The sequence below is a fragment of the Nicotiana tabacum genome, chromosome 8 (genome assembly GCF_000715075.1).
Source record: "Nicotiana tabacum cultivar K326 chromosome 8, ASM71507v2, whole genome shotgun sequence".
NCBI classification, from domain to species: domain Eukaryota; kingdom Viridiplantae; phylum Streptophyta; class Magnoliopsida; order Solanales; family Solanaceae; genus Nicotiana; species Nicotiana tabacum.
Window position 1 is genome coordinate 13,345,050 of NC_134087.1, and position 23,430 is coordinate 13,368,479.

The 23,430-nt window shown below is 36.6% G+C and overlaps 2 protein-coding genes across 4 annotated transcripts; both read right to left on the minus strand.

The window, feature by feature from the left end:
- Positions 1-422: 422 nt before the first annotated feature.
- On the minus strand, positions 423-5,012 carry LOC107783671 (ethylene-responsive transcription factor ERF114-like). Of its 2 annotated transcripts, XR_012693883.1 has the most exons (4): positions 4,612-5,012; positions 2,689-3,078; positions 2,310-2,592; positions 423-760 (listed from the first exon to the last, which is right to left on the minus strand). XR_012693883.1 is itself a non-coding variant. In XM_016604679.2 (3 exons), the coding sequence occupies exons 1-3, from the start codon at positions 4,766-4,768 to the stop codon at positions 2,363-2,365; spliced, it is 777 nt and encodes a 258-aa protein (XP_016460165.1). In that variant the 5' UTR covers positions 4,769-5,010; the 3' UTR covers positions 2,031-2,362. The 2 variants fall into 2 exon arrangements, 1 of the variants encoding a protein (XP_016460165.1); XM_016604679.2 differs by lacking the exon at positions 423-760 and having other exon boundaries at positions 2,031-2,592; positions 4,612-5,010.
- Positions 5,013-8,571: 3,559 nt separating this feature from the next.
- Positions 8,572-23,077, minus strand: LOC107783670 (protein BONZAI 1). Of its 2 annotated transcripts, none has more exons than XM_016604678.2 (16): positions 22,718-23,077; positions 20,714-20,761; positions 19,462-19,610; positions 19,333-19,381; positions 13,571-13,627; positions 12,821-13,009; positions 12,601-12,735; positions 11,726-11,787; positions 11,538-11,640; positions 11,116-11,230; positions 10,381-10,457; positions 10,161-10,298; positions 9,886-10,050; positions 9,185-9,298; positions 9,013-9,106; positions 8,572-8,878 (listed from the first exon to the last, which is right to left on the minus strand). In XM_016604678.2, the coding sequence occupies exons 1-16, from the start codon at positions 22,865-22,867 to the stop codon at positions 8,784-8,786; spliced, it is 1,740 nt and encodes a 579-aa protein (XP_016460164.2). In that variant the 5' UTR covers positions 22,868-23,077; the 3' UTR covers positions 8,572-8,783. The 2 variants fall into 2 exon arrangements, with proteins under 2 accessions (XP_016460164.2, XP_075075095.1); XM_075218994.1 differs by lacking the exon at positions 22,718-23,077 and adding an exon at positions 21,526-22,327.
- Between the last annotated feature and the right edge of the window lie 353 nt (positions 23,078-23,430).

Below are 23,430 nucleotides of genomic sequence, written 5' to 3' on the forward strand. Positions count from 1 at the left end.
AGTGTCCCAAATCACTTCGAAACCAAAAACAAAACCTCCCGGCAAGTCATATAAGCAGAAAAGATATGGAAAAAACTGTAAATAGGGGATCGAGGCTAATACCATTAAAATGACCGGCCGGGTCGTTACAGATCAGAGACAGATCTAGGATTTTAATTCTTTAACTAGAGTTAAATATTCCTTCGTTCTTAATTAGAGGTCCTGGTTTCGAACCATTGTTATGGAGTTGCTTTTGTTAGAGAGTACTTTACCCCTAATATGGTATTTTGCGACGCGAATCCGGCCTATTTGAAAGAGGAAAAGTCAACCATTCATGAACGGTCAAACCTAATCGTGGTAGTACGTGTTTTGCCCAGTTGAAAATAGATGACTGTCTGTTTGTATTTTTGCAAGTTGACATCGTCAATAAAAGCCGAATTCCATGACTTGTAAATTCATTCCTTTCACATTCCGTTCTCTTTGTTCATACAATAATAATATACAGCAATTATATAGAGAATACAGAACTTAAAGATTTTAATGCCCAAAAGTATAACTGTATAAATATAAGCAAGCAAAAGCACACGCCATATACTCATTCCAATGTAAGCTTTTTTGCACTAAAATATATATACCATGTTCGCTGCGTTTTCTAGTAAAGCTAGCTTTTGATGATGCATGCACGTTTACATGCAAAAATGGAGAAGCCGATCATCAGATCACCAGCATCAAACGTTGGAAGTGTCAAAAAGGTGAGTCGAACTATATCTTCTCTTCTTCTCTAATACAAAAAGAGAAGATTTGATATTTTAAGGATTAGTATAGATGAATATTAAGTTCTGTGCACTGACAAAGATACAAAATATTTACACAATCATATTCCATAATATAATTAACAGTATATCTCTGTGATAAGTACTAGCTTGTGAGTTAGTAAATCACTAGAGTCTAAGGTATGTTTCATTATATACTCAGCATCTCTCCCGTATTTTCTCAATGAGGGATTTGCCTAGGGTGTCACATACACCTCCTTAGGGACTCATCGTCCTCACTGAGATTTGCCCCACTACCGTTAACTGAACGGCCTAGACCCAAACCGAACAATATCACTAGTGGACTGGGCTGTTACACTATCACAGGTTAAAATTCACCGATCGAATCAAAAAATTTACACAACAAATGTATGTGTAACTTTCATCTTACTATATGAATAGTTAATGATGGCCATAGTGTGTACCCGATGCCTAAGCAGCATTTAGGCTAATTAATTAACGGCTTAACCTAATTGGTAATATAACATTCTAGACTTAGCTCATTGATTTTCTACTACTTACTGTCCATCTCCATCAATGACCCAATTTCTGCAGTGAACAAACGCTGTTTAATTGTGTAAGAAGCTGATAATACTAAAAAGAAAGGACAGAAGTATAAAATCTATAATTACTACTGCCTATTTATGCTCAAATTAAAGGAAGCGATAGCTTAACCTCCCACTATATAGTATATAAAGCTTGTGCCCACAAGCTTTAATGCATCTAGTTTAGGCAATTATGAAGTTTAAATGTAACATCCAATTGCACTATTAAGCAATATATTGGATTGTTGTTACATGTCGTTTCATATAATGTATCGTATTATATTATACTGCATTGTATAATTGTATTGTTTGATGAATACAACATTTGTATAGATTGTATCGTTTGCCGTCATTACCAAGAAAAACAAACTTGCAACATTGCCAAAAAAAGGATACGGAGTAGAATTATTATATAAAAAAGTAGGGTAAAGAATAAAATATGATTATTCAATAATAAGGAAGGGCAAGATGAGAGGAAAAAAGCAACCAAAAAAAAAAGCGACGCCACCATAAAAAATCCGTCGTTCCATAAAGTGACTTACGTAACGATGGATTTAGCAATACAATACAATAAAATTTAAATAACAATGAAAATAAATATTATATTTAAAATAACAATACGATACAATACGATACGATACAATACAGGTAACAACCATCCAAATAAGTTGTAAGTGGTACACACTTTAGTCAAATTGTGACTTTTTGACCTTTGAACTGTTTTACACTGACTGTAGAAAGAAATAACTTACCCGTTAAATGTTGATGCATACTAAATACGTCCTTCGTTGATAATATTTCATATTATTGTTATCTATAATTTTGAATTTAGGGATGAGAAGGGGGAATGAAGAGTTAAGAGCATTAAACCACGTGAAATTTATTTTCATAAGTACATAACTACCAATTATTTTATACCTTTAAAATCCACTTTCAAAACCAAAAACTTGGAACTAAGTATGAAAAAACTTACGCCGATAGTAAAAGGCATCCGATCCCCAAGAAACCTTCATGTTGTTGAAAGAATTACTTTGGATAGTAAGATTCCTCCCAATTATTACTACTTTCACTAGGTCTTGAGCTCGAAGAATTCCAAAATTGAGATGAAATATTTTCATCGACTTGCTGGTAATTACTTGGTGCTTGTTGTACCAAAGATGTCATCGACGATGATTCTGAAATGGAAGTACTTGACAGTGGCGGATTTAACCATGAGTTTGCTGGTTCAGCAGTATTCAGTGTGTCAGGACCGAATCCTGCATAAGTATGAAAAAGAAAAAGTAAATGAAATTAAATATATATTTCAGTATTCACGACTTTTAAATTTTGGACCCGCCACTAATATTATATACCTGATGTGTGATTAAATCTTGATGAATCAGCATTATTATTGCCAGTGAGAAGCAGCTGAGGGTAATGTTGTAATTGAGAGAAAGGCTTGAAATTATAATTTGGGAGAAAATTAGCAGCTGAAATATTAATTAATTGCTCTTGAGTAGTAGTAGCAGTAGTAAGGTAACCAAATTCAGTTTTAGCTAAAACCCTTTCAGGGAAATTAAGCTTAGCTTTATTTCCTTTAAATTTAAGTGCAGCTTCATCATAAGCAATAGCAGCAGCTTCAGCAGTTTCAAAAGTGCCAAGCCAAACTCGAGCAGCTTTTTTTGGGTCACGGATTTCGGCTGCGTATTTTCCCCATGGTCTTTGCCTCACTCCTCTATAATGTCTTCTTCTTTCAATATTCCCTTCACATATATACAACACGTATAACAAAAAGGTTTAAATTTGAACCAAGGAAACAAGGAGAAATTAAGCTATTTGTGGAAGTAGAAAGAGTATTTATACTGTACCGAAGTTAGGAATTTTCTCGAGGGTATTCAAATTTGAAAGAAGTGAAAAAACAATTCTGACAAAGGGTGTTCAATATGTATTATATACCTATAAAACGTAATATTTTACCTATATACATAGTGCAATTTTTCAATGAAGGGTGGTCAACTGTATATATATCATGAGTTCGAGTCGTTGAAGCAACCATTAGTGTTTGAATTAACGTAGGTTGTCTACATCACACCCCTTAGGGTACAACCTTTTCTCAGACCCTGCATGAACGCGGGATGTGTATTGTGTTATGCATCGAACTGTCTTTTTTTTTTTTTTAATTTACAAAAAGGTATATAAGTTGTTGGAAAAATTGGTTATGGAGAATAAGAATTAGCTTGAGGCGTGTCCATAGGACACTGTCCTTAAGGATATTTCGGTCACACAGTGATAAATAAAATTAGGCGTATCCCCCAGGATTCAACAAGCTTTTCTAGTTATTAAACCGGGAACAGAACTAGTAGAAAACTCAAGAATGAAATGAGACTGGGAATATGAATTGAACTAGCAGAAAACTCAAGAATGAAATTAAACTGGGAATATGAATTGAACTAGCAGAAAACTCAAGAAAGAAACCCCGCATATAGGAGGAAAAGATGATTCAAAAAGTTGTATTAGAAAGCGTCTTTAGCTCTCCAAAGACATGTTTATATAGGCGTTGCTCCAACGGCTAGATAACGGCTAGTTAGCGGCTAGTTTGACTCTATTAGTAATAACTTACTAAATAATAAGTAGATGTAAATATTGTTTCAAAGAGAAAAGATTTTCCAAGTCAAAATAAACATTATCTTTTGAGATATATAATTTTCCAACATAATTATCTCACACCATCATATAAAATGAACCTTAGTTCTACAATAGGTAATTAACTCGACATCTATCAAGCCCGATACAGTAATCTAAAAAATAGAGTGAGAACCTGCAGCTACGTTACAAGTTACAACAAATTAAATTAATGATGGTGTAAAAACTCTTTACCGTGTTAGCGTATATACCTATCATCTTATAAATTAATTAGTCATCTTCAGGAAAAAAACCCTAATAAAATTTGGTTGATAATGAAAATCATCAACAACAAGTTGCAAATTAATACACATTATTTTTTCTGTCTTTAACAAAAAGGGGCTAAAAGAGAAGTTTGTTTCATAGTTTTGCATGATATACTAATCTGATTTTCATTACGAACTCATTAACCAAATGATATACAGTCAAGCCTCTCTATAAAAACCTCGTTTGTTCTGATTTTTTTTTTTGGTTATTATAGTGAACTGTTATTATAGGAAACATGTATTATAACATGAAAAATAATTCCAAAGAAAGCTTGAACGTAACGTACGTTAGAGTAAAGTGTTATTAAAAAGGATGACGGTTATGAAGAAGTCTGACTGTACATATACCTTGTTGTTGATTGGGCTGAGGTTGGTTTTGCACAGAGAGATGATTTAGGGTATTTCCAGCAGCAGTAGTAATAGTAGAAGAAGTGTTGCCAATAACTTGAGAGAGGACAGAAACCATAGTAGACATATCTTGCTGAGATCGAGCTGCTGAGTACATATTAGGAAATATCTCATCTTTTTTCTCCTTCGATTCATTGGATGAAAAGGGCCTCTTGCCATTTCTAATTTGATCCACTTTTGCTACCTTTTAAAAAAAAAAAAAAATCTTCAAGAGAAAACCTATGATTTTATTCAAACACAGTAGCTAATTAGGAGCTCTAACTTTGTACTAACTGCTGAAAGGAAAACACATGAAGAAGTTAAAAACAAAGAAAAGTGAAGATTGAAGAATGCGTATATATAGGAGTAAGAGAATAAAGAGGAAGGAAATGCTAGGGTTTACAACTATAGATTTATAGACTATGTGAACTACGTATCTAGAATGAGTGTAGATTTTATATTAATATTTATTGGTCATGCTAATTTGTCGTTACTGCTTATTTTACTAGGACATGAGCCTTGGAGTAACTTATTTCGCCGTGCACGAATCAGTTACTGACGCTTACATCAGGGTAGACTGTCTATATATATCACACCTCCTTGGTTGGGGCCGTTCCCTAGACCATGGTGAGCACGAAATATTTCGTGCACCGGACTACCCTATTGCTTATTTTACTACTACTACTATTACTACTACTACTCCTTCCGTTTCAATTTACGTGAACCTATTTGATTAGACACGGAGTTTAAGAAAAGATAGAAGACTTTGGAACTTGTGGTGTAAAATAAGGCATATATATTTGGTGTGGCTGTAAATCATTGCATAAATGTAAATTATTTCTAAATAAGGAAAGATGTCATTTTTTTTTTTTTTTTGCATAAATTAAAAAGAAAATAGATTCACGTAATTAACTGAAACAGAGGGAGTATAATTTTTCATGGAAGAAACAAAAAAATTAGCGAACCACATACAAACATGAGTCCTAGCTAGCTAGTTGAGAATGGTGATAATTGTTTCTCATCGATATGAACAAGGAGTTCATAAAGCAAATACTAAGAATTAAGAAAAGAAATTAACTTGTAATTAAGACGCCTTTTAGTTTACAAAATCGTGAAATATTTCTGGTCGAACTTCCTGCTTTGTTCTTCGTTATTATCTTTCTTTCTTTTGCTTCATTTTCCTACTAATTCTATATTGAATATGCTTCATCTATCATCCTCCTCTTTATACAAGAAGATAAAATTGCATCCTTTTTCCCGGAAAAAACAAAAGAAAAGGAAAGAGAGATAAAGAAATAATTTCTTTAAAGAGTTGCTTGCATATTTCATGCCACAAGTGTCTTCCTTTCTCCTTAACTATTGTGCAAAGGAGAAGAATAAGTAAAAGAGAAATTCCTAAATGACATGACAAATAATATTGTTCACTTATTGTTGAAATCACAATGTAAATTCTAAAGTCATTCTATTGACATAAAAAATTATATAGGATCTAAAGACTCCTAGATTGTCAAAGTAATATAATAACCTATAAATTTTTTATGATTGTTTAGAAATTCATTCGTTAGATGTTCATCCTCATACTTCAAATATGCCTACCAGAAAACACATTTTCTTCTTGAGTTTTTTTTTTTTTTTTGTGTGTGTGTGTGTGTGTGTGTGTTTTTTTTGTTTGGGGGGGGGGGGAGGGGGGTGGTTGTCCGGCTGAATGATTTCAAGAAGAAAATTGAGGGTAAACAATGAAAAATTGACTACAATAGTGAACCAGTGATAGCTCTATTATTGATGCTTGCAGCTGCAGGTCAAGTCAATACTTGTTCTAACAAATCATACGGGAAAATAAGATAGTGAAACAAACAATAAAAGGTGGAGGACTTGGTCATCTTATAGATTTTTTGTTATTGTCACCATCAACCCTGGTAGAACTGAACTTCATATCCACTCTTTATTTTTAATTTTATTAAGAAGCTTGTACAGTTTGGGAAGGGGTTTTGATCAATTCCCAAACTCTTTTTCGAGCTCACTAAGGCAAGCGGCGCCTCATTTGTGTCTGTCTGCGATCGTGCCTAGCTGGGCAGTTCATCAGGAGCTGCTATCTGGGACCAAGCACTAAGCACTCTTGATTTTCTTTTTCAATTGATTTCTATTTGAAATAAATTTGATAACGAAATTCTTACTCACCAAAAAAAAAAAGGCTCTTACTCAAACATACGTCCATGCATGTATTATCATTTATCTTATTAATTTGTAAATTTTCTGCCCATTAATTTTTTTCTTTATGGAAAATTTTAACATAGAGATAAGCATGATAAGACAATATAACTTCCCCTTTTTTTTTTCTTCAAACTTTCGGAGCTTTTATATATACCAGTATATACTTAACTCCACTGGCAATTTTTTGGTGTGTGCACGCACGCGCCTGTGCTTATGTGTGTTAAGGCAGGTAAAGGAGGAGAACCTGAAATTGCTGCATAGAAAAACAAGTTGCTATGTAGGGGTGTTTGGTTCAGGGGAAAATATTTTTTAATTTTTCAATGTTTGGTTAGCTTAAATGTTTTAAAAAATATGCAATTTTTCTCGACGGAAAATATTTTCCTTATCAATAGAAGTAAAAAATATTTTTCAAAACTCCTTCTCAATATTTTTCACCCTACTCCCCACCCTCACCAACCCATCTCATACCCACCCACCCAACCCCTCTCTCCGAAAAGGTTTTTTTTTTTCAAATTTCAGTTTTTTTTCCATCATCACCCATCCCGCTATCCCCCCACTCCCCGCAAAAAAAAAATTACCTTTTTTTATATAATTTCAAAATTTTGTTTTTTCGTTTTTCTGCACCAACCACCTCCCCACCCCCCACCCCGCACAAAAAAAAGTTTTTTTTTTAAACTTTTTTTTTTTGTAATTTCAAGTTTCTGTTTTTATTTTTTCTGCACCCCCCCCCCCCCGGGGAAAATTAATTTTTTTATATATTTTCATTTTTAGTTTTTTCATCTTTCGATTTACACGTTCGAAATTTTACAAGTTTCAAAGTTATGAGTTCGGAGGTTTATGTGTTTGGAAGTTTACGGGTTTAGAAATTATAAAGTTTACGGGTTCGAAAGTTTAGTGGTTCGTAAGTTTATGAAATTGGTGGGTCCGAAAGGTTGTTGGTTCGAAAGTTTATGGTTTCATGTTTATTGTATCTAAATTATTTATGAATACTCTTGAGAAGTTATTTTCCTTAATTTGCATACCAAACACCGAAAAATAAATAAGATTGTTTTCCAAGAAAACATTTTCCATTATACCAAACACACCTCTAGTGTCTCTTGTTCAAATAAAACCACATTTGGTGGTTAAAGTTTTAACATGAGAACCTTATTAACAAGTTCACGGATAACATTTTAAAGGGAATAAAAAGAAAGAAAAAGTTGAAGGTTGAGGTGACATGATTACATAGTTCAACAATTTGACTTTGAATTTGAGAATTTGACGAGCTAAAATAGAACGTTGATTGTGTCAAAGCAAAGACTAATATAGCTTGGACATAACATATAGTCAAACGGAAGAAATAATGTTACTCCTATATATCAAACTGACGTTGCTTCTTTGGTCCGATCAAGGAATCCCTCATGTATCATGCAAAACGCTCTGATTCTATCCTCATGTATCATGCAAACATAGAAGCACTCTATTCAAGCAAGCATTTTTACGATCTAAACCCAGCATTTTCTAGTGGCTAGCTCCTTAAATAAAAGCATCCCGCGTTCATACAGGGTCCGAGGGAAGGGCCGCACCTTAAGGACTAGCTCAGTGGCTAGCTTCTTAAGTATTTGGGATTAAATAGCCAAGTAATGTGTAGATACTCACAAAATGAAGTAATTGCAGCGTCCTCTCATCTAACGAGATTGAATTTACTCGATCAGTACAAAAGCAGTGAACTTCCATAAGAAAATTTTACCGACAAAATCAACAAATACATGATTATAAAGAAACATAATAAATTATACAAGCTTCTGGGCAATATGAAAAAAAAAAGACGTAATCAGACACCCTAAAGTAAAACTATTGGCAACGTGGGAAAAAAGCTCGAAAATGGCAATTATAACGGAGCAATGCACGAATCAATATTTGTATGTACAATTCTTGTATGATCATAAAGTTGGCTGGATCCTTTTGAGCCGCATGTATTCCAAAAACTGGGAAGGTAATTCAGCTAAAAGTGATTGAAGGACCGAGGCATCTCCACCTGCAAATGAATGCAAAGGAATCAGGTCACATACAGCGAAAGCCTACTCACACGAGTGTCAGTCTTGGAAGAGGACGTTTGATTTATCCTATTCAATCAGAGAGAGCTCGTTGTTAAGCATCACAATGACCTACTTTGTACATCCCGGAATGGGACAAATTGGACTATGTCACGCACTGCAACACGTCCACGTGTTGATTCAAGCCTCTCTTTATCAGCATCTAAAATCTGTGAACATACAATATGGGACCATTAGTCGATTTAATACCATGATATGCTACATGTGGAGAAATATTAAATACATACCTCCATTTCCTTGTAATCTGCTCCTCCTACCCCAACAATAAGAATTGACAATGGCAAATCCGCAGCATGAACAAGGGCATCCATTGTTTCTTGCAGATCTGTTATCACTCCATCCTGGAATTTTTGTAATAATATAGTTCAGCATCAACATGAATATATGAAATTCAGCCACAAATGTCCATGATAAAATTCAGCCTCGACAAAAATCAGATAGAAGAGCTTCACTCAAAGTGAAATTCAAGTTTAAGGTTTTCCACACTATTGTAATCTATGTTGCTCGGACTCGCCGAAAATGTGTCCGGATACGTGTCGGATCCTCCAAAAGTGGTGCATTTTTTAAGGATCCGACACGGGTGCGGCTACATTTTGGAGAGTCCTCGCAATTTAGATTGTAATGCATTTCAGTGAATTTTTTCTGTGTAAATACACATATATGTCTAGATACCAGTACCATTTGCCTAGCTTAACTTAGCAAGGCTTGATGGTAAATCAGGTTAATGTTACAAAGCAAAGTTCATACTTCAGATGTTTGAGAAGAGATCAGTTGGCTATAACTCTAATCAGTGAAAGCCAACAAGATAGCACATAACGGTTAACATTTAACTTTATCTAAAAACCACGATCATCAGGAAATAAGATGAGAATACAGTGGTCATCCAAATTGAAAAAGAGATAGTTTACGCTTGCAAACTGAGATGTACCGTGATTATTAACAAAGTGAAATACTTTCGCTCGCCCTTCATCAAAGACTTATTTGCTATATCTGCAGCTGATGTAATCACTGGTCCGAATATAGTTGGTCCTGCAAGTGAAACATTAAAAAGGGCACTCATGTATGCCGTCATGATACCCTGGATTCCTTGCACCTAGAATAAGAAAATACTGATTAATAAAATGCGATGAAATAAATAGAAATAAGGGAATTCACAACATTAAGATATAATAAATTTGGCACATGTAATGATCTTCTGCGTACCTCACAGTAGTCACTGCTTCCATTTAGATTGAAGCAATGAGACACAGGGCCATCAATTGGCCGCGCTCCGAACCCCCAAGCAGGATAATGTTGGTCTTTATCGTAAAAATGCAAGACCTCTCCAACTTCCAAGATTGCCTGAAAATTGAAATCCGATTCAATTAAGTCATTCATATGAAGGATACATATGAGGTCATTATGCACAAGACCATTTTCTCACTTTCTGATAAGCATTTGGCCTTCCTGAAGGATCGATATAATGCAATGAATCAGGTAAGCGCGGATTCCCATTAGAAGCTGACAAACACAAGTTATGTGAGAAACAAATGCATGCCGAGCTGCCAAACAAAAAAATCCAAAACCCACAGCACAAGATAGCCGAGAGAAACAAATAAATGTAAGCCAATTAACAGAATTGACATAATAGATGCATATCATTTGTAGGTGGCAATCAAACTTTGTCATACTATTACATCTTTCAATTTATCCAAGCAGTTCTAACTGTAATGACATTAAAGCTTGCTTGTGAAGGTGGAGTTAAAATGCAACAAGTTAGCTAAATTCAAGGTGATATTGTACATTCACACAGACAATCACAGTCTACAGAATTATGAGCATTCCAAGAGTAGAAATTTCAAATCCAGTATAAGGTAGCAGGACCCAGTGGAATAGTTGAAGTGCGTGCAAGTTGGCCAGGACACTACCGTCATTAAGAAAAAAGAATAGGAACTTCAAACCCTAAGGTGGCTCAATCTTGAACCCCCCACCCCATCTAGACACCCCCCCCCCCCTGATACCAAAAATAAAGACGGGGTCAGAGATCCTTCATGATAATCATCACATTGGTGAAGGCAATATCCCCATGCTTAGCTACAGAAACATAACTCTTGCTCAAACCTGATATCGTGAAAGAGAAAAGAGTAAAAATCGTATGCATAGGTACACCAACACATACCAGTAAAGTCGATGGCCACCATGAAGTTAAGTTCATAGCCGCATGCCAAGTAATCGAGGAATGTATGCTGGGTTTTCTCGAAGAAGATATCCACAAAAAGCTGACTCTTTAGGACCTGGCAAAATCAGTGACCTTGATGACCAAAGGCAGAAAGTTTAAAGTAGAAGTATCATTTCCTGCACTACTTGGACATTTTACTTTTGATTATGATGTTTTTTAGTAGAATATTTTGTTGGACAAGATTGGGCATGTCCAATCTTCATGTTTCATTTGAGGAGATATGGTTACGTATGCCCTTCCTTCATGTATTTACTTTTTGGATGCTAATATATGACATAGGGATCAAGGCCTAACACACCACCACTCTGGTGGCTTTTCATATAATTAAAAAGTATCTTTTCCTGACAATATATATTTTTTACCTTGTTTTGTGAATTTGGTCCCACGGCAGCTGGTATGAAAAGATTTGCGGCCGAACCAGCCGAGTGCAACATTTCCAAATCTGCTAGTGATTTCTGAACCTTTCTGACAATTGGCATAGGAGAAAGACTGTCAGTTTCCAGTCTGTAGAGGTCAGAACTGATGGAAAGATGAAGGAAAGATCATTTACCCAATTAAATCATGCTTTCCGTTTGTGTTGAAGTCATAACACTCAATAGTCAGTGGGCTGTCCTGCATTTGTTCAAATGTTATTGATATCATAATCCAGTTTTCAAGCATACTTCGAAGAATGACTATTGAGCAGAAGATGCATCCCCATCAATTTATTAAAATTACTGGTTGTACAGGCCCTCAATTTTAAAGCTAGACAGGAATAATATTAGACGAGAAATGGTTGGTTGTACTCCAAAGAATCCCATCAACCTAAATATGCTAATAGAATCAGAAAATACAACAACAAACCCAGTATAATTCCACAAGTGGGGTCTGGGAGGATAGTGTTTATGCAGACCTTACCCCTACCTTCGGGAAGGTAGAGAGGCTGTTTCTGATAGACCCTCTGCTCAAGGAAAGAAGCAAAAGGAAGCAGTAACAAATAGAATTAGAAAATCCCATGTTAAATTAAAGAGCAAATACATGGAAATTATTCTCAGTGTAAACACACGATCTGCCAAAATTTAGTACTACCAATTGCATGGGCATCCCTCAACTCATTGGTGTGTAAATGATAACTAGCTACACTTAAAAGCCGAGTTATTTACCATTGAGTTAGCAATCCAAAGAAAATATGGCTAAAGGCTACATCAAAAGTATTTTCTTTTTCACAAATTTCAAAATTCATACAGAAAGTTCTAGCAATTTCACACTTGCTCATACCGACATCTAATTCACATGGAATAGCACATGGTCCCAAAAAGAGACACACTAGCTCATAGAAAAATCTGATTCAAAGGTTTTCCTGTTCCTCACTTTCAAGGTTCTACATTTTAGGGGCACACTAACTCATAGAAATTTGCCAAGCACATGGAAGAACATTTCTTTTACCTTACTTCCAACTTGTTCAATATTCACTGAAACTGGTTTCCAATTTGGATTATGATCGTCTTTTATAACTTCTGTTTTGCAAATTGGAACCACCATTCCACTCTCAGTAAATTTGGATATCACCAAAAATGGATCCTGCCACAAGCAGTAAGATTTTGTATTTATATCCATTACGCAATTCAAAACGACAAAAGATAAAACTACTCTAATGAGGTCTTACACTTTTTGAAAACAAATCCTTGGACACTAATTCTGAACATCTCAGTCTCAACTCTACAGTAGTCTTTGAGGCAACACTTTCTTCTGCACAAACAGTAAGCTTCCCTGAATTTTGGGTCTGCGCTGGACCAGAAGATTGTTCTCCACGTATCAGGTCTAAGGTCAGGGACTTGTTTGACTTTGTGACAATCTACAAGCAAATCCAATATCATTGGATTAATGAAAAAAAACTAGCTTCATACAAACAGCTATACTGATCCTGAAATCGTTAAATGGAAAGAAGAATAGCTGCATGCAAGAACATAAACAGGAGAAACAGATCAAACAGGTTTAAAGCAGGCATCAAATGCGGTTATTATCTTGCTGATAACATTTATAAACTTAGAAAAAAATCAAGCAGAATACGTTGACCATCACGCAAATCCACAATGTTTTTAACTACTGACCAACACACAAGATGATAAAAATAGGACTAGTGTAGCAACATTTTGCTAACCCTGAGTAACAGATATGATAAAACTGAACTCTGAACAATATATTCTCAAGCACCCAGTGGTGGGTTATTCATAACTGAGTTACACACAGTATAGAGCCTTAAATGTGAAATATATCTTCTCTTTGCACTTCAGTTCACTTAAAAATTACACCCCCAATATTGAGCCATGCCCTTGTCTCTTACACCATAAGTAAGAGAACTATGCTCACATTATAAATTCAAAAGCAAAATATTGTATTGGGAAGTGATCCGCACCTCAGCTAATGTGCAACTAGCCTCGCCAAGAAAGTGCTGCTCCTCCAGTTTAATCATCTGTACAAGTTATGCAAATTTCGATGTGTTAACCCTGAGCCATGATTATATATGTTTGTATCCTTTAATATTGTTTGAAAAATTAAAATGGTTTAATCTTTGGCCATAGTCAGAAAATGATGGACCAAATAAGTGAATTGCAAGGCACATGCCGTACTCATCAGGTAATATATGAAAGTTACTATCCAACAGCCTGCACAGATGACAATGAAGCAGAATGAAGAAAATGGAAGCAGAAACGGTCAACTTTGCATGTTTATCTTACTACTGATCTACTGCAAGTCCAAGTGAGTCAGGAGAAGTTCATCGCTAATTTTAGGTTCTGCCGATAGAAAGGATAACGTAAAATACCATATGCATGACTTTGAAACCAAATACTAATGAGGAAATCTGAGAAAAGAAGAGCACATTTAGATGTACAAGAAAATTAACGAATATTCCAAACCATAGTACCTGGGATGCTAAAATAGTAGCAGTCTATAAGTTAAAAGATATACCTAACAAAGTGACTGTATGAACTTGAAGTTGTCTTACAAATCTTATCTAGAAGACCTTAAAATCTAGAGAAGTGCCCGTTTGGCCAAACTTCCAAAATCCATTATTTTCAAAAGCATTTTTTGTCAAGTGGAGTTCCAGAAAAACGTACTTTCATATCGTATCAGTTTGCATTGGGCAAATCATCCGAGAAGCTCTTTTGTTAGTATTATAGAAGCAAAAGCGTCTGGCTAGTCTTTTCAAAGGCGCTTTTGAGCAGCAGAAAGACAGCTTCTTTCCCATGGTAGAAAAACCGCTTCTATTACTTCTTCTTTCTTTTTTGATAAGGTAAATTTGGTTAAGCAAACAGCACCAAGATGGTACTGCAGAACAAGTATTATTACTTCTCAAAAGCACTTATTTATTTCCAGAAGTTTGGCCTAACACCTTAATTCTCCTAATAAGAACTTTTCAAATTTAAAAAATTAAAGCGTAAGATTCCTAGAAGCTTGGTGAAACAGACCAAAAGTTTAGTTCCATCCACAACAGCAGCATATCCTCACTAGAGTTTCTTGGAAGTTTGGTAACATACCCATGCTACAACGATGACTACCAATTTTTACCTGATGCTTTCAGTTAAATGGTCTTAACTACAAATTCTGGCAATACTTCAAGAATAAAAGTTCTTGAAAGAGCACTCTTGAGACATATATGCAGGCCACATAGTTGATATGGCGAACACGAGGCTTGGGCCGCGTTCGCAAAGGGTATTGTGAGAAAGCACGGGAGAAAATATATTATTGATTGATAATGACAATGATACAATGAGCCCTATATATACAATACATGTCCTACTCCTAATACATATGGGATTAGGGTTATTTACTACTATTTATACAATGAAACTAACACTCCCCCTCAAACTGGTGCATATAAATCATATGTACCAAGCTTGTTACATATATAACTAATACGAGTACTAGTGAGGGACTTGGTGAAAATATTAGCAAGTTGATCGTTCGACTTCACAAATTTTGTAGCAATATCTCCCGAGAGTATCTTTTCTCTAACAAAGTGACAGTCAATCTCGATGTGTTTAGTTCTCTCATGGAACACTGGATTTGACGCAATATGAAGAGCAGCTTGATTATCACACACAAGTCTCATCTGACTAATCTCACCAAATTTCAACTCCTTGAGCAACTGTTTGATCCAAATTAGCTCACATGTGGCCATAGCCATTGCTCGATATTCTGCTTCTGCACTAGACCGAGCAACCACATTCTGTTTCTTGCTCTTCCAGAACACCAAATTTCCTCTTACTAAGACACAATATCCAGACATAGAACGTCTATCAAAAGGTGATCCTGCCCAATCAGCATCTGAGTATCCAACGATCTACTCATGGCCTCGACCTTCAAACAATAAGCCTTTGACTGGAGCTGATTTTATATACCGAAAAATGCGGACAACTGCATCCCAATGACTATCACAGGGAGAATCCATAAACTGACTCACAACACTCACAGGAAAGGAAATGTCAGGTCTAGTCACTGTGAGGTAATTTAATTTACCAACCAACCGCCTATATCTTGCAGGATCGCTAAGAGGCTCCCCCAGTCCTGGCAGAAGTTTAGAATTCGGATCCATCGGAGTGTCAACAAGTCTACAACTTGTCATTCTTGTCTCCTCAAGAATATCTAAGGCATACTTCTGTTGTGAGATCACAATACCTGAGCTAGACTGAGCGACCTCAATACCCAGAAAATAATTTAATCTGCCCAGATCCTTAGTCTGAAAGTGCTGAAAGAGATGTTGCTTCAACTTACTAATACCATCCTGATCATTGTCGGTAATAACAATATCGTCAACATAAACGACCAGATAAATACAGAGATTTGAAGCAGAATATCGATAAAATACTGAGTGATCAGCTTCACTACGAGTCATGCCAAACTCTTGAATAACTGTGCTGAACTTACCAAACCAGGCTCAAGGAGACTGCTTTAGACCATAGAGGGACCGGCGCAACCGACATACAAGGCCACTACACTCCCCCTGAGCAACAAAACCAGGTGATTGCTCCATATAAACCTCATCCGCAAGGTCACCGTGAAGAAAAACATTCTTAATGTCTAACTGATAGAGAGGCCAATGGCGAACAGCAGCCATAGATAGAAAAAGGCGAACTGATGCAATTTTAGCCACGGGAGAGAAAGTATCACTGTAATCGAGTCCAAATATCTGAGTATATCCTTTGGAAACAAGACGAGCCTTAAGTCGATCAACCTGGCCATCTGGACCAACTTTGACTGCATACACCCAACGACAACCAACAGTCGATTTACCTGAAGGAAGAGGAACAAGCTCCCAAGTACCACTCGTATGTAAAGCAGACATCTCGTCAATCATAACATGTCGCCATCTGGGATGAGACAGTGCTTCACCTGTAGACTTAGGGATGGAAACAGAGGACAAAGATGATACAAATGCACAATGTGATGATGAGAGACGATGGTAACTTAAATCGATATAATGAGGATTAGGATTAAGTGTGGACCGTATACCTTTTCGTAGTGCAATCGGTTGATTAAGAGGAGATAAGTCTGCAGTATTAGCAGGGTCAGGTGCAGGACGTGAATCAGCTGGGCATGATGCTGGGGGCGGACGACGATGATAAGTCAGGAGTGGTGGAGCTGTAGAAGGTTGAACTGGACTAGGTGGTGACACTGGAGCTATAGGTGGTGGAGTTGTAACTGGAACTGTAGGCGGTGGAGCTATGGAGGAAGATGAATGGGAGATAGGGACTGAATCTCCAAAAGAAGGAACAGGTAGCACCTCAGAAATATCTAAGTGATTAACTGGACCTGTGAAGTATGATTGGGTTTCAAAAAAGGTAACATCAGCAGACATAAGAAATCGCTGAAGGTCAGGAGAATAACATCAATATCCCTTTTGCGTTCTCGAGTAACCCAGAAATATGCACTTAAGAGCACGAGGAGCTAACTTATCTTTTTCTTGAGTAAGGTCATGAACAAAGCACGTACTCCCAAAGACACGGGGTGGAAGAGAGAACAAAGGTAAGTGGGGAAACAGGACAGAGAATGGAACTTGATTTTGGATAGCTGAAGATGACATACGATTAATAAGATAACAAGATGTAAGAACTGCATCCCCCCAAAAACGCAGCGGAATATGAGATTGTATGAGTAGGGTACGAGCAGTTTCAATAAGATATCTATTCTTTCTTTCAGCTATCCCATTTTGTTGGGATGTGTACGGACAAGATGTTTGATGAATAATCCCATGGGAGTTCATAAACTGCTGAAATGGGGAAGACAAATATTTTAGGGTATTATCATTACGAAATGTGCGGATAGAAACCCCAAATTGATTTTGAATTTCAGCATAGAAGGTCTGGAAAATAGAAAACAACTCAGATCGATTTTTCATCAAAAATATCCAGGTGCACCTGGAATAATCATCAATGAAACTGACAAAGTAGCGGAATCCTAAGGTAGAACTAACCCAACTAGGACCCCAAACATTTGAATGGACTAAAGTAAAAGGTGACTCTGCTCGATTGTCAAGACGCCACGGGAAATGGGAGCGGGTATGCTTACCGAGCTGACACGACTCACACTCTAGAGTGGACAAGTGAGATAAGCCAGGTACCATTTTCTGAAGTTTTGACAAACTGGGATGTCCTAACCGTTTATATAATAAATCTGGTGAATCAGTAACGAGAGAAGTTATTGGAGGAAAACAAGATGCGAGTCCATGTGATTTTGCAAGGATAAGGCAATAAAGTCCATCTGATTCACGTCTGGTACCAATGATCCGCCCTGTACTGCGTTCCTGTATAAAAACAAGGTCATCAAGAAATAAAACAGTAGATTTAAGTGATTTGGCTAAGCGACTAATGGCTATGAGATTAAAAGGATTACCAGGAACATAAAGACCTGAGTCTAAAGGTAAGTAAGGAAGTGGACTTGTTTGACCTATTGAAGTTGTCATGGCTTGAGACCCATTGGCCATTGTGACTGTTGGAAGAGATTGAGAATATGAGATACTAGTAAAAAGAGATTTGTTACCAGAAATATGATCAGATGCACCTGAATCAATGACCTAAGACTCAGAAGGTGAAGATTGGGAGACACCAGTCATGCTACTATTTGTTAGAACAACGGAGGTTAATCCTGAAGATGTCTGTTTATGTGCTTTGTACTGAAAGAACTCAATATAATCCGGTAAAGAAACCATCTGGATTGGATTTATTGCATTTAATCCAACGGATTGTGAGCTAAAGGCTTCAGGTACGAATTCCATTATAATATCGTGCCGGAAAAAGCAGAAAATTGCTGGGATCACTGTTCACGCTGGAAAAATCAATGTAGCTCGCTGGAAAATTCCAAAGTTGTCGGAATCTGTCGGAAATAGTACCAATGGACTCGGAATTTCAAGGAGATGAAGTTGTCCTGAGAAATTTTTTCAAAATCTGACCGGAACACGCGTCGGCGCGTGTGACAGACACGCCGCCGGAAACAGTTCTTCGACAGGCGCGTGACTAACTATTTTCCGGTGATTTTTTCTGGAGTTTGGTCGGATCTCTCTTGTTAACCTTGTGGTGGTGTTGGATTTTGCACAACACTGATAATTAGTGACTTTGACGCAATTAGTCACTTAGGTCACCGGAAAATTGCACGGTGACTGAGTTCTTTCTTCCTGGATATCTGGAATGACGCACAACGATCTCTTCTCACCGATGCTCTGATACCATGTGAGAAAGCACGGGAGAAAATATATTATTGATTGATAATGACAATGATACAATGAGCCCTATATATACAGTACATGTCCTACTCCTAATACATATGGGATTAGGATTATTTACTACTATTTATACAATGAAACTAACAGATATTAAAGGAATCACCCTAGGTAATCCATGAGGAAAAAAAATAAAAAATAGTATAGATACAACGTGATAGAGCAGGTATCACATTACATAGTCAAAATTAGTAAACCAGCAGTCCCTCTGATCATCAATTTCATCATTCTCAAGTCTTCTCATAATCCGTCCCAAGGTTAGGTGAAAATCAAATAGTTATAAATGCTTCAGAACTAAAGTTTAATCCTATATGACGGGCAAAAGACTATTTGATTAATTGCCATGGGAGCAATCAGAAAAGTATCATACTTAGAAATCCTAAAAAATAACACATATATACCTTGACATCTTGATTGTGAAATTGAGTGTCAACATCACAGACACGAAACCTGAGATAAAGGGAATCTTGTAAGACAGAAAAGCTGTATCTAATTGACAAAAACCAGGATCTGAAGTGTCAAAGACTCACACCAAATTCTGCACTGTCTCAAAATGATAGGCAATAGTATACTTTGTAATCCACTTGGGATTCAATGAGTTCAGAACTACTTCAGTACGGGCAAGCTCTTGCAATGAACCATCTCGTCCTTTTGAATATATGACTACCATAGGGTCACTCTGTAAACAATACAAGATTCAGAGGAGAGCATGATGACTTGGTAAAGACAAAAACATCTTTACATCAAGAAATGGAGAATGATGCTAGCAAATAGAAAAAAAGGGCAGCTCGGTGCACTAAGCTCACGTTATGCGCGGGGTCCGGGGAAGGGCCGGACCACTAGGTCTATTGTACGTAGTCTTACCCTACATTTGTGCAAGAGGCTATTTCCACGGCTCAAACCCATGACCTCCTGGTCACATGGCAGCAACTTTACCAGTTACGATACTAGCATGGATTGTAAATTAACAAGGGGACCATCCATAGAACTAAGACAATGACAATCTACTAGAAAAAAAGGGACAGAGAGGGAGGGGAGACAACAACCAACATACAAAAGAATAGACTCCTAAGAGTTTTAGAAGAAAAATACACGAAAATGTGTCCCTTAATTATATAGTATAATGAAATAGGATACTTCTTGGTTAGGTGGACACTAGTTCGTTCAACATCATAGAAATATGCAAACTATTAACCCCGCAAAGTCAATAAGTTTCTAAAATGCCAGTTTAGAAGGGAAGTCCATTAAAAAAAAGTTGTGATATCTGTGGTATTGCGAAAGACAATAACTTTCCATCATTAATTCTGGAGTGAGTCTGACAATGTGGCATTTTCCACTAAACCATATTTCAAAAGCTAGCCATAGAAATAGATGGAAGATATCAGATAATAGCAAGGAGCAGCATATACTATTCATTCATCAATATGTATGATTGATACCATGGTTCTGAAGTGTAGTTCCATCAACCTTTCACCACACTAGTTTGCCTCTAGAACCTAGTGCTGGACTTTGGAGGATATCATATGTAAAATAAGTGAATGATCTTCTAGGTGTACATCTAAGTATTAACACTGATCCCTGATAATGATTTCGCTAATGAAATGAAAAACATTCTGACTGCAAATATTCAGTGTATTACTCCAATTATGGAAATGAAGTTACATAAATTGCACAAAATTTGAAAATAGTAATTATCGTGAAGCAGTGTTACCATGAATCACATCACATGAAAGTCAGTGTTTGTCATTAACATTACTAAACTCTAATTAATAAGGAACAAACCTTGGAAAGCACATCGCGATCACGCAAACTGGTAGCAGATAGAGACAACTGCACGTGAATAGAATAGTTTAAACCAGAAAGTACTGAAAAAGGAATATTTCAATATTCATAGCACAGGTTAATCGTCAATGCTTAATTTTGTCATGGGCTAATAGCCAAGAACTAGAATGGTTAAGTAGTTTACCAACAGTGATTAAGTTGCAAAATGATATTATGCTGCAAAAAGATCAATAAGAAGCTCATACAATGGGGAAAAATTCAAACGATATAGATTACTTCAAAGTAACAGCATCAGTATAGTTACGTCATAAGAAAACCAAAAGTTGGAGAATTTATCATCAATCTGAAACACATCACATACTTTATCTTCCTTCTTCATAGCACAGTAAAATATTATTAAGCCAACAGTAGGTCAGTAATCCTTTTATGCAACTTGGCAGCCTTCAAATTTGTATTTGGCCTATCGTCCCCTGGGCCATCTTTAGAGAATTGTGAGGATGCAAAAGATATCCAACTACAAAAATTGATATAGCAACAGCTCGACTCCTTAAAGAACACCTTTAGCTAGAAGTCTGAGCTTTTGGATTTGAATTAATAACTATTCCCATACTCGAAATAGGCGACCTTTTAGTTTATAGAAGCACAAGTTAAATGTTTTGAGATGACTGCATTTGTAGTTTATATCACTTTTAAGGTGATATCTACATTCTAACTTAAGAACCAAAACTAAATAGGTCAACTTTACTCCGCAGTCAAACTTAATTGATTTAAGTCTTGATAAGTGGAAAGTGGCAACGGAACAAAAGAAGCACCTTTTCAAAAGCTGGAATCTCAATCCTGTTAATCAAAGCATACGTCACGTTCATACTGTACTTTAATCACATACATAGACTGAGAACCCTTATTTAGCTGCAGCATACTATCATGCACCCTAAAGTCAACTAACATTTCCTCTTCTGACTTCTCCCTCATATATTTTTCTCTTTTCTACACTGACTGAGATATTGAAACATGGATAAGGTACACTTATGTTATTTGCATTACATTCTCCGAAAACTTGTAAGACCAGTGGATGACAAAACATGAAAATGGGCTAGAGGAGGTATAGCCATATCAAAGATCACATGCATCCGTAGGTAGGCAAACTATGGTAATATACACTGATCAATCAATATCAATCAACTACACCTCAACCCGAAACTAGTTGGAATCGGCTATACAAATCCTCTATAGGTACTTCTTGTATACGGGAGTTTCTCCCTTTTGATTAATACAATTTACCTTATAAAAAAAAACAAATCCTCTATAGGATACTGCCTAATTGGAAACTACGGCAAACTACAAGAGCAAATTTTTTAATTAAGTACTCTTCTGCTCTCATCCTTCCACATCCATTGCTCACACACACCCAACACCATCTGCTTGGAAATGAACAAGTTACTTTCCAATCTTTGCTGTGATTCACCTATAGTACCCTCTCCAACTAATACTTCAGTTTAGTAATATAATACAGTTTGTTTCTCTGTTGTGGACAAGCATACAATCCCTTAACATAGATATAGAACAAACTGAACTAGAAAAGTCAAAATGTTGAGAGAAACGTCTAATCGAGCTGGTGGTTCAGCAATCACACAATAAGGCAGTTTCTAGAATCTTCTGCCCAAAGTCAATGCCAATTCAACTTGCAAGTCCAATCTGATAAATGACAAGAAACAGTACTATATCCTCACCTAACACGAATTCCCCATCAAGGATCTTAATCAACCACAATCATCCAACTAAACTCTAAAAATATCACAGTAAAATGTTGATGACAGATCTAATCAGGCTGCCAGTTCAGAAAGGGCATAATACAGTAGTTTCGAATTCTTCTCACAGTCAAAGCCAAGTCAACGATACATAAATCCGCACCATTAGTAGGAAAAAGAAAACAAAAAAACAGAAATTTGTCATCTGATAACACACAGTATAGGAAAATGTGAAAAAACAGAGCGAGTGAAGAACCTCGACATGCGAGTAGACGCCGTCGTAACCGCGAGACTTGAGGAGAGCATCAACGGCTTCGTTATGACCGTTGTTTGGATTAGCCACGTAAGCACCGGTACCGCCAGCTGCCGAATGTCCACCGTTCTCGTTGGAGCAGCAATTTCCCATGGCAGCTACAATTTCAGGAAGCAACAAATCCAAATGTCTACTCTTGTGTGTGCGCGCGCGCGGAAACTTCAGCTGCTAGCTTACTAGTGTAATGGGCGTTGAATATGGAAATTTGGAATAGAGAGAGAGAAATGGAAGAAGGGACAGTAGAAATTGAGATTGACCCACCATTGTGGGCCACCTACTGCCAATAATCAAATAAAAATGCTCATTTATTCCAATTATCTGGCTTTGCTTATTTATTGTTTTATGGCAATTGGCTTCTGCTAAAGAAAATTTGATAATTTCCTACGTGTTCTTCAATATTCTGCCAAAAGACTCCGATTCCGAATCACTGACCGGTAAGTGAAAATGGCATATAACATTTACAAGCAAAAAGAAGCCAAAATCAACCAATGCAGCTATATAAGCTTCGAATCTTTGGATATCAGGCAAAATATATACATATTATTTGAGATATGTACACATATATAAATACATATATTTTTTACCGAAATTATTGGGGGATAACCAGGGGCAGAACTAGAGTACGACCTATGGGTTCGGCTGCAACCCAATAGCAT

What these genes read in the sequence shown, in the direction of transcription:
- LOC107783670 (XM_016604678.2), bottom strand. Translation starts at nt 22,867, where the DNA reads ATGGGAAATTGCTGCTCCAACGAGAACGGTGGACATTCGGCAGCTGGC. An exon ending in GGCCAAATGCTTATCAGAAA is followed by an intron (nt 10,299 to 10,380) that starts GTGAGAAAATGG and finishes TTCAATTTTCAG; the next exon opens with GCAATCTTGGAAGTTGGAGA. An exon ending in TCACTTTGTTAATAATCACG is followed by an intron (nt 9,299 to 9,885) that starts GTACATCTCAGT and finishes CAAAAATTCCAG; the next exon opens with GATGGAGTGATAACAGATCT.
- LOC107783671 (XM_016604679.2), bottom strand. Translation starts at nt 4,768, where the DNA reads ATGTACTCAGCAGCTCGATCTCAGCAAGATATGTCTACTATGGTTTCT. An exon ending in TCAGCCCAATCAACAACAAG is followed by an intron (nt 3,079 to 4,611) that starts GTATATGTACAG and finishes ATATATGTGAAG; the next exon opens with GGAATATTGAAAGAAGAAGA. An exon ending in AAGATTTAATCACACATCAG is followed by an intron (nt 2,593 to 2,688) that starts GTATATAATATT and finishes ATACTTATGCAG; the next exon opens with GATTCGGTCCTGACACACTG.